At 44.7% G+C, this 19,656-nt stretch overlaps 1 protein-coding gene across 1 annotated transcript in view; it reads left to right on the top strand.

The window, feature by feature from the left end:
* The window catches only part of LOC143766487 (uncharacterized), a 416,280-nt gene that overhangs the window by 359,070 nt on the left and 37,554 nt on the right, over positions 1 to 19,656 (top strand). Inside the window, exons 12-17 of the mRNA XM_077254203.1 lie at positions 10,300 to 10,361; positions 12,944 to 13,090; positions 13,220 to 13,399; positions 13,482 to 13,605; positions 13,689 to 13,786; positions 13,971 to 14,061. Coding sequence (XP_077110318.1) covers positions 10,300 to 10,361; positions 12,944 to 13,090; positions 13,220 to 13,399; positions 13,482 to 13,605; positions 13,689 to 13,786; positions 13,971 to 14,061 — 702 coding nt within the window. The remainder of the gene's footprint in view (positions 1 to 10,299; positions 10,362 to 12,943; positions 13,091 to 13,219; positions 13,400 to 13,481; positions 13,606 to 13,688; positions 13,787 to 13,970; positions 14,062 to 19,656) is intronic.

The raw sequence follows: 19,656 nt of genomic DNA, 5'->3' as shown, positions 1-19,656 counted from the left end.
GGAAAAGTATAATAGAAACACGTCACCAGTTCAGTATTTATAAGCCAAAGTCAGGAGTTGGTGATAAATGCAGATGTAAAATACTGCCCAAATACAGAACATGTCCTTAGGCGATTCCTTTTTTCACCAGAGAACCTCTATAACTGTATAACTGATAATTTCTAATAGAATAGTCACATGACAAGGAGAGGGTAAATGTTCAAGTAATTAATCTCTATTGGACCAGATCAAATCTATGAGAACATCGTTGAGGCTCTCATATACTTGCATTGAGAGCTTATGACTAGAGATGAGTGAATTTGTTCAGGTCCCCACTTATTCTTCAAACTATAGTGCTTACCGAATAAGCTACAGCGGCAACCCGGATACATGGACTGGAGCACTACAGCTGCATGTGTCACGGCTGTGTCATCGTCACAGCACATGCATGGAGCCCAACACTCAGGCTGTTCATGCATGTGTTGTGACTGTCACACAGCCGCGACACTGCAGCGCCAAACATCTGATCATCGGGAGCGCTCCCGTTATCTGGGTTACTGCTATAGCTTAATTGGTAAGCGCTACAGCTTGCCGAATAAGCAAGGCCACGAAGAAATTCGCTCAACTCTACTTATGACATAGCTTCTGACTTCCAGCCAGTCAGAACCTGCACTTACAAGATGGCACCGAAATACCAGAGTGGTGCTGAAAATTGATTAACATGTCGGACGGTCAGTATGAGAGGGAAGTTAGGTTTAATGAGGCTGTCAGCATAGAGTGACTGTTCAAAAAAAGGCATTCCATTCAGCTTCACAGCGGAGCCAATCATTTACGTTCACCTTGCCACCTTCATGTTTTCCCTCTAGATTTTAAGTATTGTGGGCTGCCCTGTACAAGCAGTGATTAGTGACTGTGCTCAGAGCTCCGAGGCTGGTCGCTGCTGTGTGTGGCTGAGAAACGTGATCCTGCAGCGACCAGAATGGAGCTCTGGATCACAGGGAGTAAATCACTGCTGAATGAGCCTTAAAGGGGTTGTTCGGTCTAAATTCACAAGCCCGCAGTCACTATGTGACTGCAGACCTGCAAATCCTCACAGCGGACACACTGTGCGCTGTGAGGGGATTTGCCATTGTCAAGAGTTGAGAACGGCAGTCACGTGGCTGCAAGGGTGTGAAATGCGGACTCACAGCCAGAATCAGAGTGCATGAACCGTTGTTGAATATCCAGAAACGTTTGTGTGACCCGGCTATAAAGAATCCGCTGCACCTTCAGAGGTCTTGTATTATAAAACATCAATTTTATCGAAGAATAAAAAAAATATAAAAGAGCACAGTTACATGCAGTCAAATCAGCCAGTGGACATCTAGAACCAACATGTTTCGGCCTGTGACAAGGCCTTAATCATTGACCTTGATGATGTAACTGCTCTTTTACATTTTTTAATTATTCTTCAATAACACGCAAATTTTATAATACAAGACCTCTGAAGGTGCAGCGGATTCTTAATCGCCGGGTCACACAAACTTTTCTGGATTTCGTTGCTGTGGCTGCTGAGCCGCGACGCTGGCTGACAGAAGGACTCTTGGAGTGAAACAAGGACGGTGAGCTGATAATATTTTTTCTTGTTAACTTGATAAATATATCAAGCATGGTGCAGGGACCAGCCGTGTGTCTCCTGACCTGTACTCAGCAGCCTTACAGCATGTATGAATAAGGATGCTGGTCAGGAGATCGGCGCCCAGTCCATGCACTGCTGTGCTAGCACAGACCGATAGCCCCATTTCAAAAATTAAACTGCCATCATAATAATAAAGATGTTTCTTGATCATATGTACCCACTTGCAACAATAATTTCTCACCCCCCTTCCAAACCACAACCAAAACTTATAAGTTACTGGATTATCCTGAGCTGCTGCCTGATGATATAAATTGGGCATTTGGTTTTGCAGCAGGTCAGGATCATCCAGTAGCTTACACATTGCTGTTGAGGAGGAGGAAGGTAAGGGGGAAGGTATGACTATCACACAATCCCGTACTGATATGGTGGACAAACGAATACATGGACTTGTTATTTACTCACACAGCTGAAGTTGCCACCGCTCCCACTACCCAGTCAAGAATAATGGTCATCTCAGCCTGCCCACCTCTGCCGCCTCAGCCTGCAAACCAAATAAATAAATAAATGGAAGGTGTATATTATTGCATATATAATCACTGGTTATACACTAACAAAAATTTACTAGAAATTATAGAAATAAAATACACCTCTAAACTTAACTGATTATAATATACTAGATGGTGGCCCGATTCTAACGCATCGGGTATTCTAGAATATGCATGTCCACGTAGTATATTGCCCAGCCACGTAGTATATTGCCCAGCCACGTAGTATATTGCCCAGTCACGTAGTATATTGCCCAGTTACGTAGTATATTGCCAGCCACGTAGTATATGGCCCAGTCACGTAGTATATTGCCCAGCGACGTAGTATATTGCCCAGCCACGTAGTATATTGCCAGCCACGTAGTATATGGCCCAGTCACGTAGTATATGGCCCAGTCACGTAGTATATTGCCCAGCGACGTAGTATATTGCCCAGTCACGTAGTATATTGCCCAGTTACGTAGTATATTGCCCAGTTATGTAGTACAGGTCCTTCTCAAAAAATTAGCATATAGTGTTAAATTTCATTATTTACCATAATGTAATGATTACAATTAAACTTTCATATATTATAGATTCATTATCCACCAACTGAAATTTGTCAGGTCTTTTATTGTTTTAATACTGATGATTTTGGCCTACAACTCCTGATAACCCAAAAAACCTGTCTCAATAAATTAGCATATCAAGAAAAGGTTCTCTAAACGACCTATTACCCTAATCTTCTGAATCAACTAATTAACTCTAAACACATGCAAAAGATACCTGAGGCTTTTAAAAACTCCCTGCCTGGTTCATTACTCAAAACCCCCATCATGGGTAAGACTAGCGACCTGACAGATGTCAAGAAGGCCATCATTGACACCCTCAAGCAAGAGGGTAAGACCCAGAAAGAAATTTCTCAACAAATAGGCTGTTCCCAGAGTGCTGTATCAAGGCACCTCAATGGTAAGTCTGTTGGAAGGAAACAATGTGGCAGAAAACGCTGTACAACGAGAAGAGGTGACCGGACCCTGAGGAAGATTGTGGAGAAGGACCGATTCCAGACCTTGGGGAACCTGAGGAAGCAGTGGACTGAGTCTGGTGTGGAAACATCCAGAGCCACCGTGCACAGGCGTGTGCAGGAAATGAGCTACAGGTGCCGCATTCCCCAGGTAAAGCCACTTTTGAACCATAAACAGCGGCAGAAGCGCCTGACCTGGGCTACAGAGAAGCAGCACTGGACTGTTGCTAAGTGGTCCCAAGTACTTTTTTCTGATGAAAGCAAATTTTGCATCTCATTCGGAAATCAAGGTGCCAGAGTCTGGAGGAAGACTGGGGAGAAGGAAATGCCAAAATGCCTGAAGTCCAGTGTCAAGTACCCACAGTCAGTGATGGTGTGGGGTGCCATGTCAGCTGCTGGTGTTGGTCCACTGTGTTTCATCAAGAGCAGGGTCAATGCAGCTAGCTATCAGGAGATTTTGGAGCACTTCATGCTTCCATCGGCTGAAATGCTTTATGGAGATGAAGATTTCATTTTTCAGCACGACCTGGCCCCTGCTCACAGTGCCAAAACCACTGGTAAATGGTTTACTGACCATGGTATTACTGTGCTCAATTGGCCTGCCAACTCTCCTGACCTGAACCCCATAGAGAATCTGTGGGATATTGTGAAGAGAAAGTTGAGAGACGCAAGACCCAACACTCTGGATGAGCTTAAGGCCGCTATTGAAGCATCCTGGGCCTCCATAACATCTCAGCAGTGTCACAGGCTGATTGCCTCCATGCCACGCCGCATTGAAGCAGTCATTTCTGCCAAAGGATTCCCGACCAAGTATTGAGTGCATAACTGAACATTATTATTTGATGGTTTTTTTGTTTGTTATTAAAAAACACTTTTATTTGATTGGACGGGTGAAATATGCTAATTTATTGAGACAGGTTTTTTGGGTTATCAGGAGTTGTATGCCAAAATCATCAGTATTAAAACAATAAAAGACCTGACAAATTTCAGTTGGTGGATAATGAATCTATAATATATGAAAGTTTAATTGTAATCATTACATTATGGTAAATAATGAAATTTAACACTATATGCTAATTTTTTGAGAAGGACCTGTATATTGCCCAGTTACGTAGTATATTGCCCAGCCATGTAGTATATTGCCCAGCCACGTAGTATATTGCCAAGCCACGTAGTATATTGTCAAGCCACGTAGTATATTGTCCAGCCACGTAGTATATTGCCCAGTCACGTAGTATATTGCCCAGCGACGTAGTATATTGCCCAGCGACGTAGTATATTGCCCAGTGACGTAGTATATTGTCTAGTGACGTAGTATATTGCCCAGCCACGTAGTATATTGCCCAGCCACATAGTATATTGCCAAGCCACGTAGTATATTGTCAAGCCACGTAGTATATTGTCAAGCCACGTAGTATATTGTCCAGCCACGTAGTATATTGTCCAGCCACGTAGTATATTACCCAGCGACGGAGTATATTGCCCAGTCACGTAGTATATTGCCCAGCCACATAGTATATAGCAGAGCCACGTAGTATATTGCCCAGCACAGAGCCACGTAGTATAGAGACTTTAAAAAAAAATAAACATATACTCACCTATAGCCTGTTGAAGTCGTGCTAGTGTATTGCCAAGCCACGTAGTATATTGCCCATCCACGTAGTATATTGCCCAGCCACGTAGTATATTGCCTAGCCACGTAGTATATAGCCCAGTTACATAGTATATTGTCTAGTGACGTAGCATATTGCCCAGCCACATAGTGTATTGCCCAGCCACGTAGTATATTACCCAGCCACGTAGTATATTGTCCAGCCACGTACTATATTGTCCAGCCACGTAGTATATTGCCCAGCCACATAGTATATAGCAGAGCCACGTAGTATATTGCCCAGCACAGAGCCACGTAGTATAGAGACTTAAAAAAAAAACAAAAACATATACTCACCTATAGCCCGTTGAAGTCGTGCTATACTTACCATCCGCCGCCTTTCCCGCTCCTCGCTACGATCCCTGGATTGCTCCATTGCAAGCGGCAGCTTGCGGTCCCAGGGCTGGAGTGAGCAGGACCTATGATGACGTCGCGGTCACATGACCGTGACGTCGCGGCAGGTCCTTGTCGCACACCAGACCTGGGACGGGACCGGAAGCTGCCGCTTGCAATGGAGCGGTCCCGGGAGCGTGGCGAGGAGCGAGAAAGGTGGCGGAGGGTGAGTATAGCAGGTTTTTTATTATTATTATTTTTAACATGACATATTTTTTACTATTGATGCTGCCTAGGCAGCATCAATAGTAAATAGTTGGGGACACACAGGGTTAATAGCAGCGGTAACGGAGTGCGTTACACCGCGGGCCGTTACCTCTGCCATTAACCCTGTGTGAGCGGTGAGTGGAGGGGATTACGGAGTGGGCGCCGGGCAGTGAGTGCAGGGGAGTAGGGGAGGGACTAATCGGACTGTGGCCGTCTCTGATTGGTCGCGGCAGCCATGACAGGCAGCTGCCGAGACCAATCAGCGAACGAATAACCGTGACAGAAGGACAGACAGACAGACGGAAGTACCCCTTAGACAATTATGTATATACTAGACTGTGGCCCGATTCTAATGCATCGGGTATTCTAGAATATGCATGTCTCCGTAGTATATGGACAATGATGATTCCAGAATTCGCGGCAGACTGTGCCCGTCGATGATTGGTCGAGGCAACCTTTATGACATCATCGTCGCCATGGCAACCATTATGACATCTACGTCGATACTGTGCCCGTCGCTGATTGGTCGAGGCCTGGCGGCCTCGACCAATCAGGACGCGGGATTTCCAGGACAGACAGACAGACAGACAGAAAAACCCTTAGACATTTATATATATATATATATATATATATATATATATATATATATATATATATATATATATATGAGAAAAAAAGGAAAACAGCACAAAAAGTAACAAAAAAAGTGGGTCTTTAATGCCTGGATGGCGTGGCGACGTTTCGGATTTTCCAATTTTCCTTTTTTTGGCTTGAAAAAGGATTGGAAAATCCGAAACGTCGCCACGCCATCCAGGCATTAAAGACCCACTTTTTTTGTTACTTTTTGTGCTGTTTTCCTTTTTTTCTCATATTATTGGAGCCATTGGAATACTGGCTTGGGAAGCTTTGCACTGCAAGTGTGGTAATATGATGCTGTTCTAATTTTTTCAAATATATATATATATATATATATATATATATATATATATATATATATATATATAAGAAATTAAAAAGGAGTCAAGAGTAAAGGAGTGATCACCCCCCATTTATTTATTTTACTGACTTTTATAGCAGTACTAATTCCAAAACTCTCCCTGTTTGAATCCGTGCAGGTGCGTGCAGCCAAACAAAGCCCCCCACCCCTGGGCCCTGTTTGAATCTGTGCAGGTGTGTGCAGCCAGCAAACAAAGCCCCCCAGCCCTGGGCCCTGTTGAAATCCGTGCAGGCAGCAAACAAACCCCCCCACGGGCCCCGGGCCCTGTTTGAATCCGTGCAGGTGCGTGCAGCCAGCAAACAAAGCCCTTCAGCCCTGGGCCCTGTTGAAATCCGTGCAGGCAGCAAACAAACCCCCCCACAGGCTCCGGGCCCTGTTTGAATCCATGCAGGTGCATGCAGCCAGCAAACAAAGCTCCCCACCGGGCCCTGTTTGAATCCGTGCAGGTGCGTGCAGCCAGCAAACAAAGCCCCCCAGCCCTGGGCCATGTTGAAATCCGTGCAGGCAGCAAACAAACTCCCCCACCGGGCCCTGTTTGAATCCGTGCAGGTGCGTGCAGCCAGCAAACAAAGCCCCCCAGCCCTGGGCCATGTTGAAATCCGTGCAGGCAGCAAACAAATCCCCCCCACCGGGCCCTGTTTGAATCCGTGCAGGTGCCGAGGTGCGTGCAGCCAGCAAACAAAGCCCCCCACCCCCCCCGGGCCCTGTTTGAATCCGGACAGACCGGTACTTACCCTGCTGGCCCGCCGCCTCCACCTGCTCCTCCGGTCTGCAGAGCTGCTGCAGCAGCCTGCATGTCCTGCCAGTGTCCCCACTCCCCCGTCACCTCGTCCGGTCCCTCGTCGTCCGGTGGTCCCCCGCTGCCAACTTTCTCTGCTCCTCCCGGTCCTCCGCCATCTGCTGCTCCTCCCGATCCTCCGCCGTCTGCTCCTCCCGATCCTCTGCCGTCTGCTCCTCCCGGTCCTCCGCCGTCCGCAGCCACCCACGTGGCACACCGCATGCTGCTCTCCTCCGGAAAGAGGAAGTGGAGCAGGGCAGCATGTGACGTCACTGGCCCATGATGCACCGGGCCTTAAAGCTACAGCGCTCATTTAGGCTGCTGCGCTGCGCCGCTGCAAACAGGGTAACGGTGACGCCGGCGCGGCGGCGCAGCCTGAATAAAATGTTAGGGGGGCCCGAGCGGAGCGCGGACCGGGCTGCCAGCGTGCTCGGGCCCCCCTTTTTCATCACCGGGCCCCATACAGGTGTAATGCCTGTCATGCCCTGATGGCGGCCCTGCATACACCCACAGTCCTGTGTCACCCAATGAGCGTCTCGGAGAAAAGGATTTTACGGTGAGTAACACAAAAATCTCTATTTTTGTAACATACAACAAAATGACACCGACGGCGCTTGCCAGTTGCATCTATTTCTTACTTATAGATGCTACTGCACAGGCGCCGCTATCGCCGGTGACATTTTGCTGGATGTAATTTATTTTCTAAGCCATACAATATTATTTATTATTATTATTATATATTTTTATAGTGCCATTTATTCCATAGCACTTTACATATGAAAAGGGGGCAAATATGAACAAATACATTAAACGTGAGAAAAAACATTGCACACAGGTACATAAGGAGGGATATTATAGGCATAATCAACAATAATATCAACCCTATTATATGCATTATGTAAAAATGGGGGGCAGGTCACTGAGGGGTCAGTGACCTGTCATAAGCCAATACAGATGCATATGTAATCAGGGCACCACATAAAGCCCCGCCCACAGTCACGCCAACAGCCCCACTCCAGAGCACGAGAATCTCATTAACTGAAAGCTACAAATACAGATTAAACAACAACCACAAGACGGATTTCGTCACCAGGTATCCATGTAATCAGTATAACGGCACCAACCTGAGTGTCTGTAGGTTACTGTGCCCAAACCTGCTGACAGGTTCCCTTTAAGACACCTCAGCTCTGCACTATTATACACAGTTCTTTTTAAATGTGTAATATTTCTTCTTGATACTCATCTGACAGAAAATATTGGACCTTACGATAGTTCAGATTGTGAAGCCACCGAGCCCCATACTCTAATTACACAAGAGAGTTTTCGCCACTAGCTACTCATTTATTACTGATGAAGACTGTTGAGGTTGATCATTTCAGTAAATGTGTTATTGTCTATAGTCACAGTTTTTGATTACAGTAGTCAGTGTCAAAAATACTCTAATTTTACCTCTTCCCACAGCCAGTTTTGTGTTCCTAATCAGGCCCCATTTTTCATATTTGACATCTGTCACATTATGTAGTGATAACTTTGAAATTATTCACAAAGGATAATAGAAAACAAATGGAGCTCTACAAATTATTTTCCAACTTTGCACAATACCCTACATACAATTGTACTGTCTGGGCACATGGCAGTGTTCAGAAGGGAAGGAGCGCCATGCAGCTATATGAATGTAGATCTAGCTAGACTAGATTGCAGACACAATGTATTGGGTCACCTGGCAGCTCAAAAGATATCCACCATGGACATGCTTGGCACTATCTTCTTTGCTTTCCATATCCCAAGGATTGCCTTGCTCATCGCCCTTTAACACCCTTGCATGTATCTGGACTTACACTGGGACCCCTAGGCTTGGTCCATGGTGTTACCTGCTATTCTGTGGTATTAGATGGCAAGAAGAATAGTCAGGTAGCTGGTTCAGAACCAGAAGGACAGAATCAGAAGACACGAGTAGTCAGTAAACGGGCCATGTTCACAACAGTAAGCAAATACGCAAGCCACAAGGTGAGCACAGAGGACTGAACCAGAGGAGAACAACGCTGTTTCTGGCAGATTCCGGTCATATGCTTTGAGCTTTAGTAGGGTGTGGTACTTTCCAAATGGCTGAAGTAGGGAGCAGATTACTCCACTTGGACAGCAGGAACAGATCCCAGAGGAGATTCGACACACCATATGCAGAAGCCCTAACTAGGGTTGATCGAATAGCTTCGGATAAGTGCTTATCCGAATAGCTATAGTGCTTCCCGAATAGCTGCCTTGGTAGCCTGGATACCTGTAGCGCTCCTAATAATGAACTGTTCGGTGGCGCTGCTGCATGTGTCGTGGCTGTGTGACAGTCACAACACATGCATGAATAGCCCAAAAACAGGCAAGGCTCTGCATGTATGTGTTGTCACTGTCACACAGCCACAACACAGGCAGCTGCAGCCCTGAACAGATGATTATCGGGAGCACTCCATGTAACAAGGTTCCCAAGGCAACTATTCGGTAAGTGCTATAGCTATTAGGATAAGGAGTTATGCAAAAGCTATTCAATCAGCCCTAGCCCTAATATAACTAAATGACAGAAAACCAGAATAGTCGAAATCCTCATAAAGTGATTCCATTTTATAAATTAATTCACTGAGGGTTATAATCTATACACATGTGGTCAAAATTGTTGGTACCCCTCGTTTGATGACAGAAAAACACACAATGGTCACAGAAATAACTTGACTCTAACATTAGTAACACTAAATAAAAAAAGATTGTAGATGCCTGTGATACTAATTAGTGGACACACCTTGATTTAACATGTCCCTTTTGTCACATTTTCAGGGGTACCATCATTTCTGTCCAGGCCTATTTCATGAGTTTTATTCTTTTTTAATTCTGTGGAAGCATGGTTGAAAAGCAATGCCTGACGTTCATTTGTTCATTTTCATAAATTTATTATTACTTTTGTCAGATTCAAGTTATTTTTGTGACTGTTGTGGGATTTCTATTAGACTGTGAACTGTCATTGTCTTGGTAAATAATCACAGTTTCTTACATAGCTTGCCATTTTTATGGACAGTTTAAGTCAAAATGTTCAAAAATATAAAATTCAAGGATATTTTATTCAAAAATAATTGTTTTTTTCTTAGCAGATGACTGTACCCGGAGATCCCTTCACAGCAAAGATCTGTCATCTGATCCTTTGAAACAGGTCCTGTCTTCTGATTTATTACTGACTACAAAGGAAAATGAAAGTCACAAAATAAGCATTAAAACACAATCTGCTTCTAAAGAAAATAAGTCATTTTCACATTCAGTATATAGAAATACCATAAACCAAAGAACCCACACAAGGGAGAAGCCTTTTTCCTGTTCAGAATGTGGGAAATGTTTTAACCACAAACGTAGTCTTATTACACACCAGAGAACTCACACAGGGGAGAAGCCATTTTCCTGTTCAGACTGTGAGAAATGTCTTAGGCATAAATCAGATTTTGTTGCGCACCAGAGAACCCACACAGGGGAGAAGCCTTTTTCCTGTTCAGAATGTGGGAAGTGTTTTTGTCATAAAACAAATTTGTTTACGCACCAGAGAAGTCGCACAGGAGTGAAGCATTTTTCCTGTTCAGAATGTGGGAAATATTTTAACGATAAATTTATTCTTGTTACGCACCAGAGAACTCACACAGGGGAGAAGCCTTTTTCCTGTTCAGCACGTGGGAAATGTTTTAACCACAAATGTAATCTTGTTACACACCAGAGAACTCACACAGTGGAGGAGGATATAGGCCCCCCAGCCTAGAAACAGCAGCCTGCAGCTGACCAGAAAAGGTGCCTCTATTAGAGGCACCTTTTCTAGTGCTTTGCCTGGCTCTTTCCACTTGCACTGTAGCGGTGGCAAGTGGGGTTAATATTTGTGGGGTTGATGTCACCTTTGTATTGTTAGGTGACATCAATCCCATGGCTTAGTAATGGAGAGGGGTCTATAAGACACCCACCCATTACTAATCCTATAATTGTATGGTACATAAAGACACAGCCAGACTAAAGTCCTGTATTTGAAAAAATGACACAGACTCCTTTTATTATTCTCAATTAAACCATACTTACTGCATTCCCTAATCCCAGCAAAGCCCTCGATCTCTTGAAGTAAAAATAAAATATAAAACCAACAATATACCATACCTGTCCATTGTTCTGTCCGACGCCGTAATCCATGTCTGGGGGCTAATTTGACGGTGCCAAGATGCAACCGTCCCGGCTGATAATAGTCTGTATGTGTGCATTGCTTGTGTGAACAATGCCACATACAGACTGTTATCTCTTATCTTTTTGTGCACTAATGCCAAACAACCAATACTGGATTGAAAGTGGTTGTTTCATTGGTATTTTTTGCACCTGTGTTGTTGCCATCATTAATTGTGTCCGATGCGCCCTGCTGGTGCATTTGTTTGGAGGTTTCAGCAGGTAACCATCTCTGCTTTTTTCTCTGTGATTTTTTTGTCAATTTTCTGGAGGATTTTTAAGTCCTCTTTGTGCGTCTGTGAGCGTTCTCTCACTGTAATTAGTAGCAGCAGGTATCAGATGATGGGAGCAGTAGTCCATTCAGCTGACTCCAGTGACCGGAGGTAAACTTTATACCTCCGATCACAGCTGAGAGCTCCCGCTGTCTTTTGTCAGCATGGGAACCGCGGCTCTCTGACCGGCGGGAAGGATTTCCCCACCGATCAGAAGTGGTGTTAGCCACGCTGTCATGCACATAACAGCGCAGCAAACACCCGGTATTCGGACAGCCGAACCCGAACAGTAAGGGTATGTGTCCACGTTTAGGAAACGCTGCGTTTTTGACGCAGCGTTGAGCCGCAGCGTAAAAAACGCAGCGTCCAGATGTTACAGCATAGTGGAGGGGATTTTATGAAATCCCGTCTCCACTATGCATTAAAAAACGCATGCGGCATTCCTGCAAAAATGCACATGCGGTGCGTTTTTTAAGAACGCAGCATGTCCTTACATAGCAGAAAACACGCAAGGACAGCGCAGGTGACCTGCCAGTGACATCAGGTGCAGATTTGATCAGGATTTTACTTGCATAAAATCCTGACCAAATCCTGAAACAATCCTGAACGTGGACACATACCCTTACATTGATTTTCTGGTGAAGTCCGTATTCTGTGTCCGTGCCCGAACAGTAGGTGTTCAGTACGGACGCCGAACTTTACTGTTCGGGTTTGCCCATCTCTATTTGAGATCAAATAATTTTGTTTGCGGTGTTTGTGGAAACCAAAAAGCTTTTATAAAAGCCTCAAACTTCTGTGTGTGAATCAGAGCTGAGATCTAACGTGATAGAAGATTACAGTGCGGGGAAGACGGGAAACCTTCATATAGACGGCCGGTGGTGATGGAGTCAGTGACGGACTCTGGACAAACATATTTCTATATCCGCAGTAGAAGATGAAGATGTCGTCCTCATCATGAAGTCGTTATTTCTCCAGTCACGTGTAATGAATATCTCCTGCAGTATTGCTAATGCCGATTCCAGTGTCGGTAAATGAGACGAGAATTAGCGTTATGGAAGATGAGTCTATGAGGAACGTATTCAGCTGCCGACTCCGAGGGAGAAACTGCTTGTTGTCTGTGGCCTAAATACATAGGTTTTATTAGTAGATGTAAAGAAGAAAACTAAACACTGTAAAATAATAAATCTCCTCATATGTTTCCCTTATTATCTCCAGTAATTGTATTATTACACAGGATTTTTATGATGTTACATCAGCTCATCTTCTTCTCATTCAGGTCTCTACAATATCGGATCCTCTCAGTGAAGATCTACATAAGAAAATTTTCCTAATTTATCCATCAAAGATGGATATGGACAGAGAAAAGATGGCAGAGAAAATATTACACCTTACCATAGAGATCCTTTTCCGGCTTACTGGAGAGGTGAGAGATTCTGATGACGTCACATTACATCATTCTTATCTATGGGAATAACAGATGGATAGAAGTGGAGAGGTGAGGACTCTGGAAATGTCTGTATTGAGATTTATTAATGTGTCTCTCCATAACCAGGATTACACAGTAGTGAAGAAGACCTCTAGTGAGCGCTGTCAGGACCCTGTGTCTGAAGGATGCAGAAGACCCCTGAGCCCAATCACGGGGCCTCCACCTTACCCCCTGATACATGAGGACATCAATGACCAGAAGATCCTAGAATTCATCTACAAGATGATTGAGCTGCTGACTGGAGAGGTGACACTGCTGGGAATGCTGGGACATTGTACAGTAACACTATGAAGGGATCGGGGGATGACGGTATCATTGTATGTGTCAGGTTCCTATAAGGTGTCAGGATGTCGCTGTCTATTTCTCCATGGAGGAGTGGGAGTATTTAGAAGGACACACAGCTTTGTACAAGAACGTCATAATGGAGGTTCCCCAGCTCCTCACATCACCAGGTAATAGACAGGACTAAATACACATGGCCTATAATTATCTGTAGGTAAAAAATGAATTCAGTCCCTGTATGTGTTTCCTCTAGATCTATCCAGTAAGAGGACAACACCAGAGAGATGTCCCCGTCCTCTTCTTCCACAGCACTGTAAACAAGAAGATCCCAGTGTTCCTCAGGATCATCAGGTAGATGGAGAGAAGGTGTCATGAGATCTCCCTTGTGATGTGTAGACAGCTGTGGAGGTCTTGTGCTCAGTCTTGTTTTATCCCCCTGTATTATATGTTTTATACTTGTGGAGATGGCAGGATTAGAGCTGATCATAGATGTGACTTCTCCATCTGTCTGTGACTTTTACAATATTTGTTTCAGGGTGAAGATCTGACCCATATTAATACTACAGAGACATATGTGAGGGGTAATGAGCGGTGTAAAGAGGAGATTCCTACATATGACTACCCAGGTGAGTAGCAACCACTAAATGCAGAGAAGTCACAGATTCTTCTCAGTCACCAGCTGTGGCTGCTTTATCGGTGGTGTAGTCCAGCTGTATTACCATGATCGCCATTTTGCCTCTAGACCACAACATTCTCCTCCATTCAAAACTGTTCAAATGACTTTGGGCATTGAAAGCCCTTTCATATAGAGCTTACAACCTGGAGGATCCACCTACCCTCTGGGGATAGAAGACGGTGACCGTTACCTGCCCAGATCTGTAAACTACAAAGCCAAATGACAGCGTACGTAGAAAGTACTGACAAGTTAGAAAATTACTTGAGGAACATTATTATGATGGGTCTATAAGAGAAAGCTGAGGGTAGTTATACTGTTGGCTTCCTATAACCCTGATATCTTATTTTCTGAATCTACATTCTCTGCCTTCTGTGCTGCTGAATGTGCTCATATGGTCCCTACAAGACCAGGTCCAGTCTTTCTGGCCAAACTTTGCTTTAACCCCTTAAGCCCCAAGGGTGGTTTGCATGTTAGTGACCAGGCCAATTTTTACATTTCTGACCACTGTCCATTTATGAGGTTATAACTCTGGAACGCTTCAACGGATCCTGATGATTATGATGTTGTTTTCTTGTGACATATTGTACTTCATGACAGTGGTAAAATTTGTTTGATATTACCTGCTTTTATTTATGAAAAAAACGGAAATGTGGCAAAAATTTGGAAAATTGCAAAATTTTCCAACTTTGAATTATTATGCCCTTAACTCACAGAGATATGTCACACAAAATACTTAATAAGTAACATTTCCCACATGTCTACTTTACATCAGCACAATTTTGGAACCAAAATTTTTTTTGTTAGGCAGTTATAAGGGTTAAAATTTGACCAGCAATTTCTCATTTTTACAACACCATTTTTTTTTTAGGGACCACATCACATTTGAAGTCATTTTGAGGGGTCTATATGATAGAAAATAACTAAGTGTGACAATGTGCTCAAAACCACATTCAAGAAGTTTATTAACCCTTCAGGTGTTTCACAGGAATTTTTGGAATGTTAAAAAAAAAAATAAAAATTACATTTAACTTTTTTCACAAAAATTTACTTCAGCTCCAATTTGTTTTATTTTACCAGCGGTAACAGGAGAAAATGGACCCCAAAAGTTGTACAATTTGTCCTGAGTACGGTGATACCCCATATGTGTTGGTAAACCACTGTTTGGGCGCATGGCAGAGCTCGGAAGGGAAGGAGGGCCGTTTGACTTTTCAATGCAAAATTGACTGGAATTGAGGTGGGATGCCATGTTGCGTTTGCAGAGCCCCTGATGTGCCTAAACCTTGAAACTCCCCACAAGTGACACCATTTTGGAAAGTAGACCCCCTAAGGAACTTATCTAGATGTGTGGTGAGCACTTTGACGACCACGTGCTTCACAGAAGTTTATAATGCAGAGCCGTAAAAATATAAAATCATATTTTTTCACAAAAATGATCTTTTCTCCCCAATTTTTTTATTTTCCTAAGGGTAACAGAAGAAATTGGACCCCTAATGTTGTTGTGCAATTTGTCCTGAGTACGCCGATACCCCATATGTGGGGGTAAACCACTGTTTGGGCACATGGCAGAGCTCGGAAGGGAAGGAGCGCTGTTTGACTTTTCAATGCAAAATTGACTGGAATTGAGATGGGACACCATGTCGCGTTTGGAGAGCCCCTGATGTGCCTAAACATTGAAACCCCCAACAAGTGACACCATTTTGGAAAGTAGACCCCCTAAGGAACTTATCTAGATGTGTTGTGAGAGCTTTGAACCCCCAAGTGTTTCACTACAGTTTATAATGCAGAGCCGTGAAAATAAAAATTCTTTATTTTTGTCACAAAAGTTATTATTTAGCCCCCAGTTTTGTATTTTCCCAAGGGTAACAGGAGAAATTGGACCCCAAAAGTTGTTTTCCAATTTGTCCTGTGTACGCTGATACCCCATATGTGGGGGGGGGGGGGGAGTACTGTTTGGGTGCATGGCAGATCTCGGAAGGGAAGGAGCGCCGTTTGGAATGCAGACTTAGATGGAATGGTCTGCAGGTGTTACATTGCGTTTGCAGAGCCCCTAATGTACCTAAACAGTAGAAACCCCAGACAAGTGACCCCATATTGGAAACTAGACCCCCAAGGGAACTTATGTAGATGTGTTGTGAGTACTTTGAACCCCCAAGTGTTTCAGTACAGTTTATAACTCAGAGCCGTGAAAATAAAAAATCATTTTTTTCCCACAAAAATGTTTTTTTAGCCCCCAAATTTTTATTTTTCCAAGGGTAACCGAAGAAATTGGACCAGAAAAGTTGTTGTCCAATTTGTCCTGAGTACGTTGATACCCCATATGTTGGGGTAAACCCCTGTTTGGGCGCACAGGAGAGCTCGGAATGGAAGAAACACTGTTTTACTTTTTCAACGCAGAATTGGCTGTAATTGAGATCGGACGCCATGTCGCGTTTGGAGAGCCCTTGATGTCCCTAAACAGTGGAAACCCCCAATTCTAACTGAAACCCTAACTCAAACACACCCCTAACCCTAATCCCAACTCTAACCATAACCCTAACCACACTTCTAACCCGAACATGCCTCTAACCCTAATTTCAACCACACCCCTAACTCCAACACACCCCTAACCCTAATCCCAACCGTAACCCTAACCACACCCCTAACCCTGACACACCCCTAATCCTAATCCCAACCGTAAATGTAATCCAAACCCTAACTTTAGCCCCAACCCTAACTTTAGCCCCAACCCTAACTGTAGCCCTAACTGTAGCCCTAACCCTAGCCCCAACCCTAACGGGAAAATGGAAATAAATACATTTTTTACATTTTATTATTTTTTCCTAACTAAGGGGGTGATGAAGGGGGGTTTGATTTACTTTTATAGCGGTTTTTTTAAGCATATTTTTATGATTGGCAGCTGTCACACACTAAAAGACGCATTTTATTGCAAAAAATAGTTTTTGCGTCTCCACATTTTGAGAGCTATAATTTTTCCATATTTTGGTCCACAGTCATGTGGGATCTTGTTTTTTGCGGGACGAGTTGACGTTTTTATTGGTACCATTTTCGAGCACGTGACATTTTTTGATCGCTTTTTATTCCGATTTTTGTGAAGCAGAATGACCAAAAACAAGCTATTAATGAATTTCTTTTGGGAAGGGGGGGGCGTTTATATTGTTCCACGTTTGATAAAATTGATAAAGCAGTTTTATTCTTCTGGTCAGTACGATTACAGCAATACCTCATTTATATCTTTTTTTTATGTTTTGGCGCTTTTATACGATAAAAACTATTTTATAGAAAAAATAATTAGTTATTCGGACTCCCATGACAGCACTAAGAGAGAGGGGATCCGCCATTCAGGAACAGGAAACCTACAGATACAAAAGCACGGCACCTCTCCCATGCATCAGTTGGTTTCCTGTTCCTGGAGGGACAGATGCCTACAGATAAATCCTAAAGGACCCAGGCCGGCCTGCCAAATCAGGTAGCGGGGGGGGTCTCCTACCTCGGCCGGTGCGGGAGTTCCTGGAGACGCCACGGTGGTCCTGGCTGGACTGCACGTCGGTGGCGTGTTACAGCAGGGAGCAGAGTCTGGAGGATTCCTGATCTCCTCTAAGCGCCGGCGCCGGTAAGTATAGCTCCTCCTTCGGGTCCATGTGGCGGTGCAGCAGGGTGGTGAGGTAGCGGTGGCAGGAGGTGTACGCCGTCCGGAGTGCTGCTGCATGTTTTTCCGGCGTCCTGCACCGCTCTCAGTGTGTGCTGGAGCGTTTCCGGGTGCGGTGATGTTGGGGGCGGAGTCAGCAGGCGCTTCCAGGTCGCTGGGTGACTGCGCATTCGCAGTCTATCCAAGATGGCGGCGCCCATCGATCCTGAATGCCGGATTCCTCACAGACCCCGCAGACCTCCCAGCTGCAGCCTGAAACAGCAGGGACCAATGAGAGTGACGCCCGGCAGCCTGCTGACCGGAATTCAGGGGTATTTAAGCAGGTGTTGGATTTAGAGCCCTGATTTTGGCCACATCTTCTTCATGGAGAGCGATGGTGAGCAGCACCCTCAGCTGCTGGATGAAGTGCGACAGAAGCCCATGGAGAAGGAGCATGTCAGAAGTGACCAGTCTAGCCGTAAGAGCTCATCCAAGCAGGGATCGAGAGCTTCGACTGGGAAAGAACCCCCTCGTGTTCCGGTACCTTTTTTTTTGGCGTGCGCTGGTAAGTGATCTACGTGAATGTTCACTCAGTGACGCGGGCCCCTTATACTTTGTCATTCTAGGTGAAGAAAAGTACAAAGACGAAACATAAGGAGTGCGCCCTATGTGGAATCCCTTTACCAGATTCTTATCCCAAAAAATTATGCGCCCCCTGTATACAGCAGACGGTGAGGTCTACAGGAGTGGTAGGGGTTGAGTGACATCAGGTCAGATAGAAGGTATCACCCTTATTGTCCTCCCCTAGGTAGCGGAAGAATCTGCGAGTACGGCTAATTTAAAGGAGATGATCCGTATGGAAGTAAGGGAATCCCTGCGGTCTCTATCCCAGGCGGGAAGTTCAAAACATAAAGTTTCCTTGATCTCTGATTCTTCGGAGGAAGAAAGAGAAGAAGGTTCCTATCGCTCTATTCCCTCTTCCTCGTCATCAGAAGAGGACTAGCCGATTTTGTCTACCTCTGGACCGGGTTGATAAATTAGTTAAATCGGTCAGGGGTACGATGGGTCTGGAAGAGCCTAAAACGCAACTTTCCAGACAGGAAATAATGTTCAGCGGATTAGACCATAAAAGATGTAGATCTTTTCCGGTGATTGATAAAATTCAGGATTTGATTCTCCGGGAGTGGAAGAAACCGGAGAAGAAAGGTTCCTTGCCACCAGCATTAAAGCGCAGGTATCCCTTTGAGGATGCAGCCGTTGATACCTGGGTCAAGGCCCCTAAGTTAGATGCTGCGGTGGCAAAGGCGTCAAAGAAAGCCTCATTGCCATTTGAAGACATGGGGACCCTTAAAGATCCTCTTGATAGGAAGGCAGACACCTTCCTTAAAGGTACCTGGGAAATGGCGTCCGGATCTTTAAGACCGGCAGTGGCCGCAACATGTACAGCCAGATCGTTAATGGTCTGGCTGGATCAGTTGGAGTCACAACTTAAGGAAGGCGCGTCCAGGAATACAATCCTAAATGCGCTCCTGGTAATTCAAGATGCTGCGGCCTTCCTGTCGGACGCTTCAGTAGATTCAGTCAGAATGGCGGCCAGAGCAGCAGGACTTTCCAACGCGGCTCGTAGAGCCTTATGGTTGAAGTGTTGGTCTGGAGACATTCAATCAAGATCCAAGCTCTGCGCTATCCCATGCAAGGGGGAATATCTCTTCGGGCCAACTCTGGATGAGTTTCTTGAGAAAGCAGGGGATGACAAGAAAAAGTTCCCTAATTTGTCATCAGCATCTTACCGTCGCCCTTTCAACAGAAGGAGATTTGGTCGCGGAAGAAAACGCGTATCCTCACCCTCTAGAGATAATTTTAGATGGGAGGATAGATGCAGGAGAGGTACGGGCTACATGTTTCGCCGTTCCTCAAAAG

The sequence above is a fragment of the Ranitomeya variabilis genome, chromosome 4, assembly GCF_051348905.1.
Source record: "Ranitomeya variabilis isolate aRanVar5 chromosome 4, aRanVar5.hap1, whole genome shotgun sequence".
Taxonomy (NCBI): Eukaryota; Metazoa; Chordata; class Amphibia; order Anura; family Dendrobatidae; genus Ranitomeya; species Ranitomeya variabilis.
The sequence above is the reverse complement of the archived record's forward strand: the minus strand, read 5'-3'. Positions and strand labels throughout refer to the sequence as shown.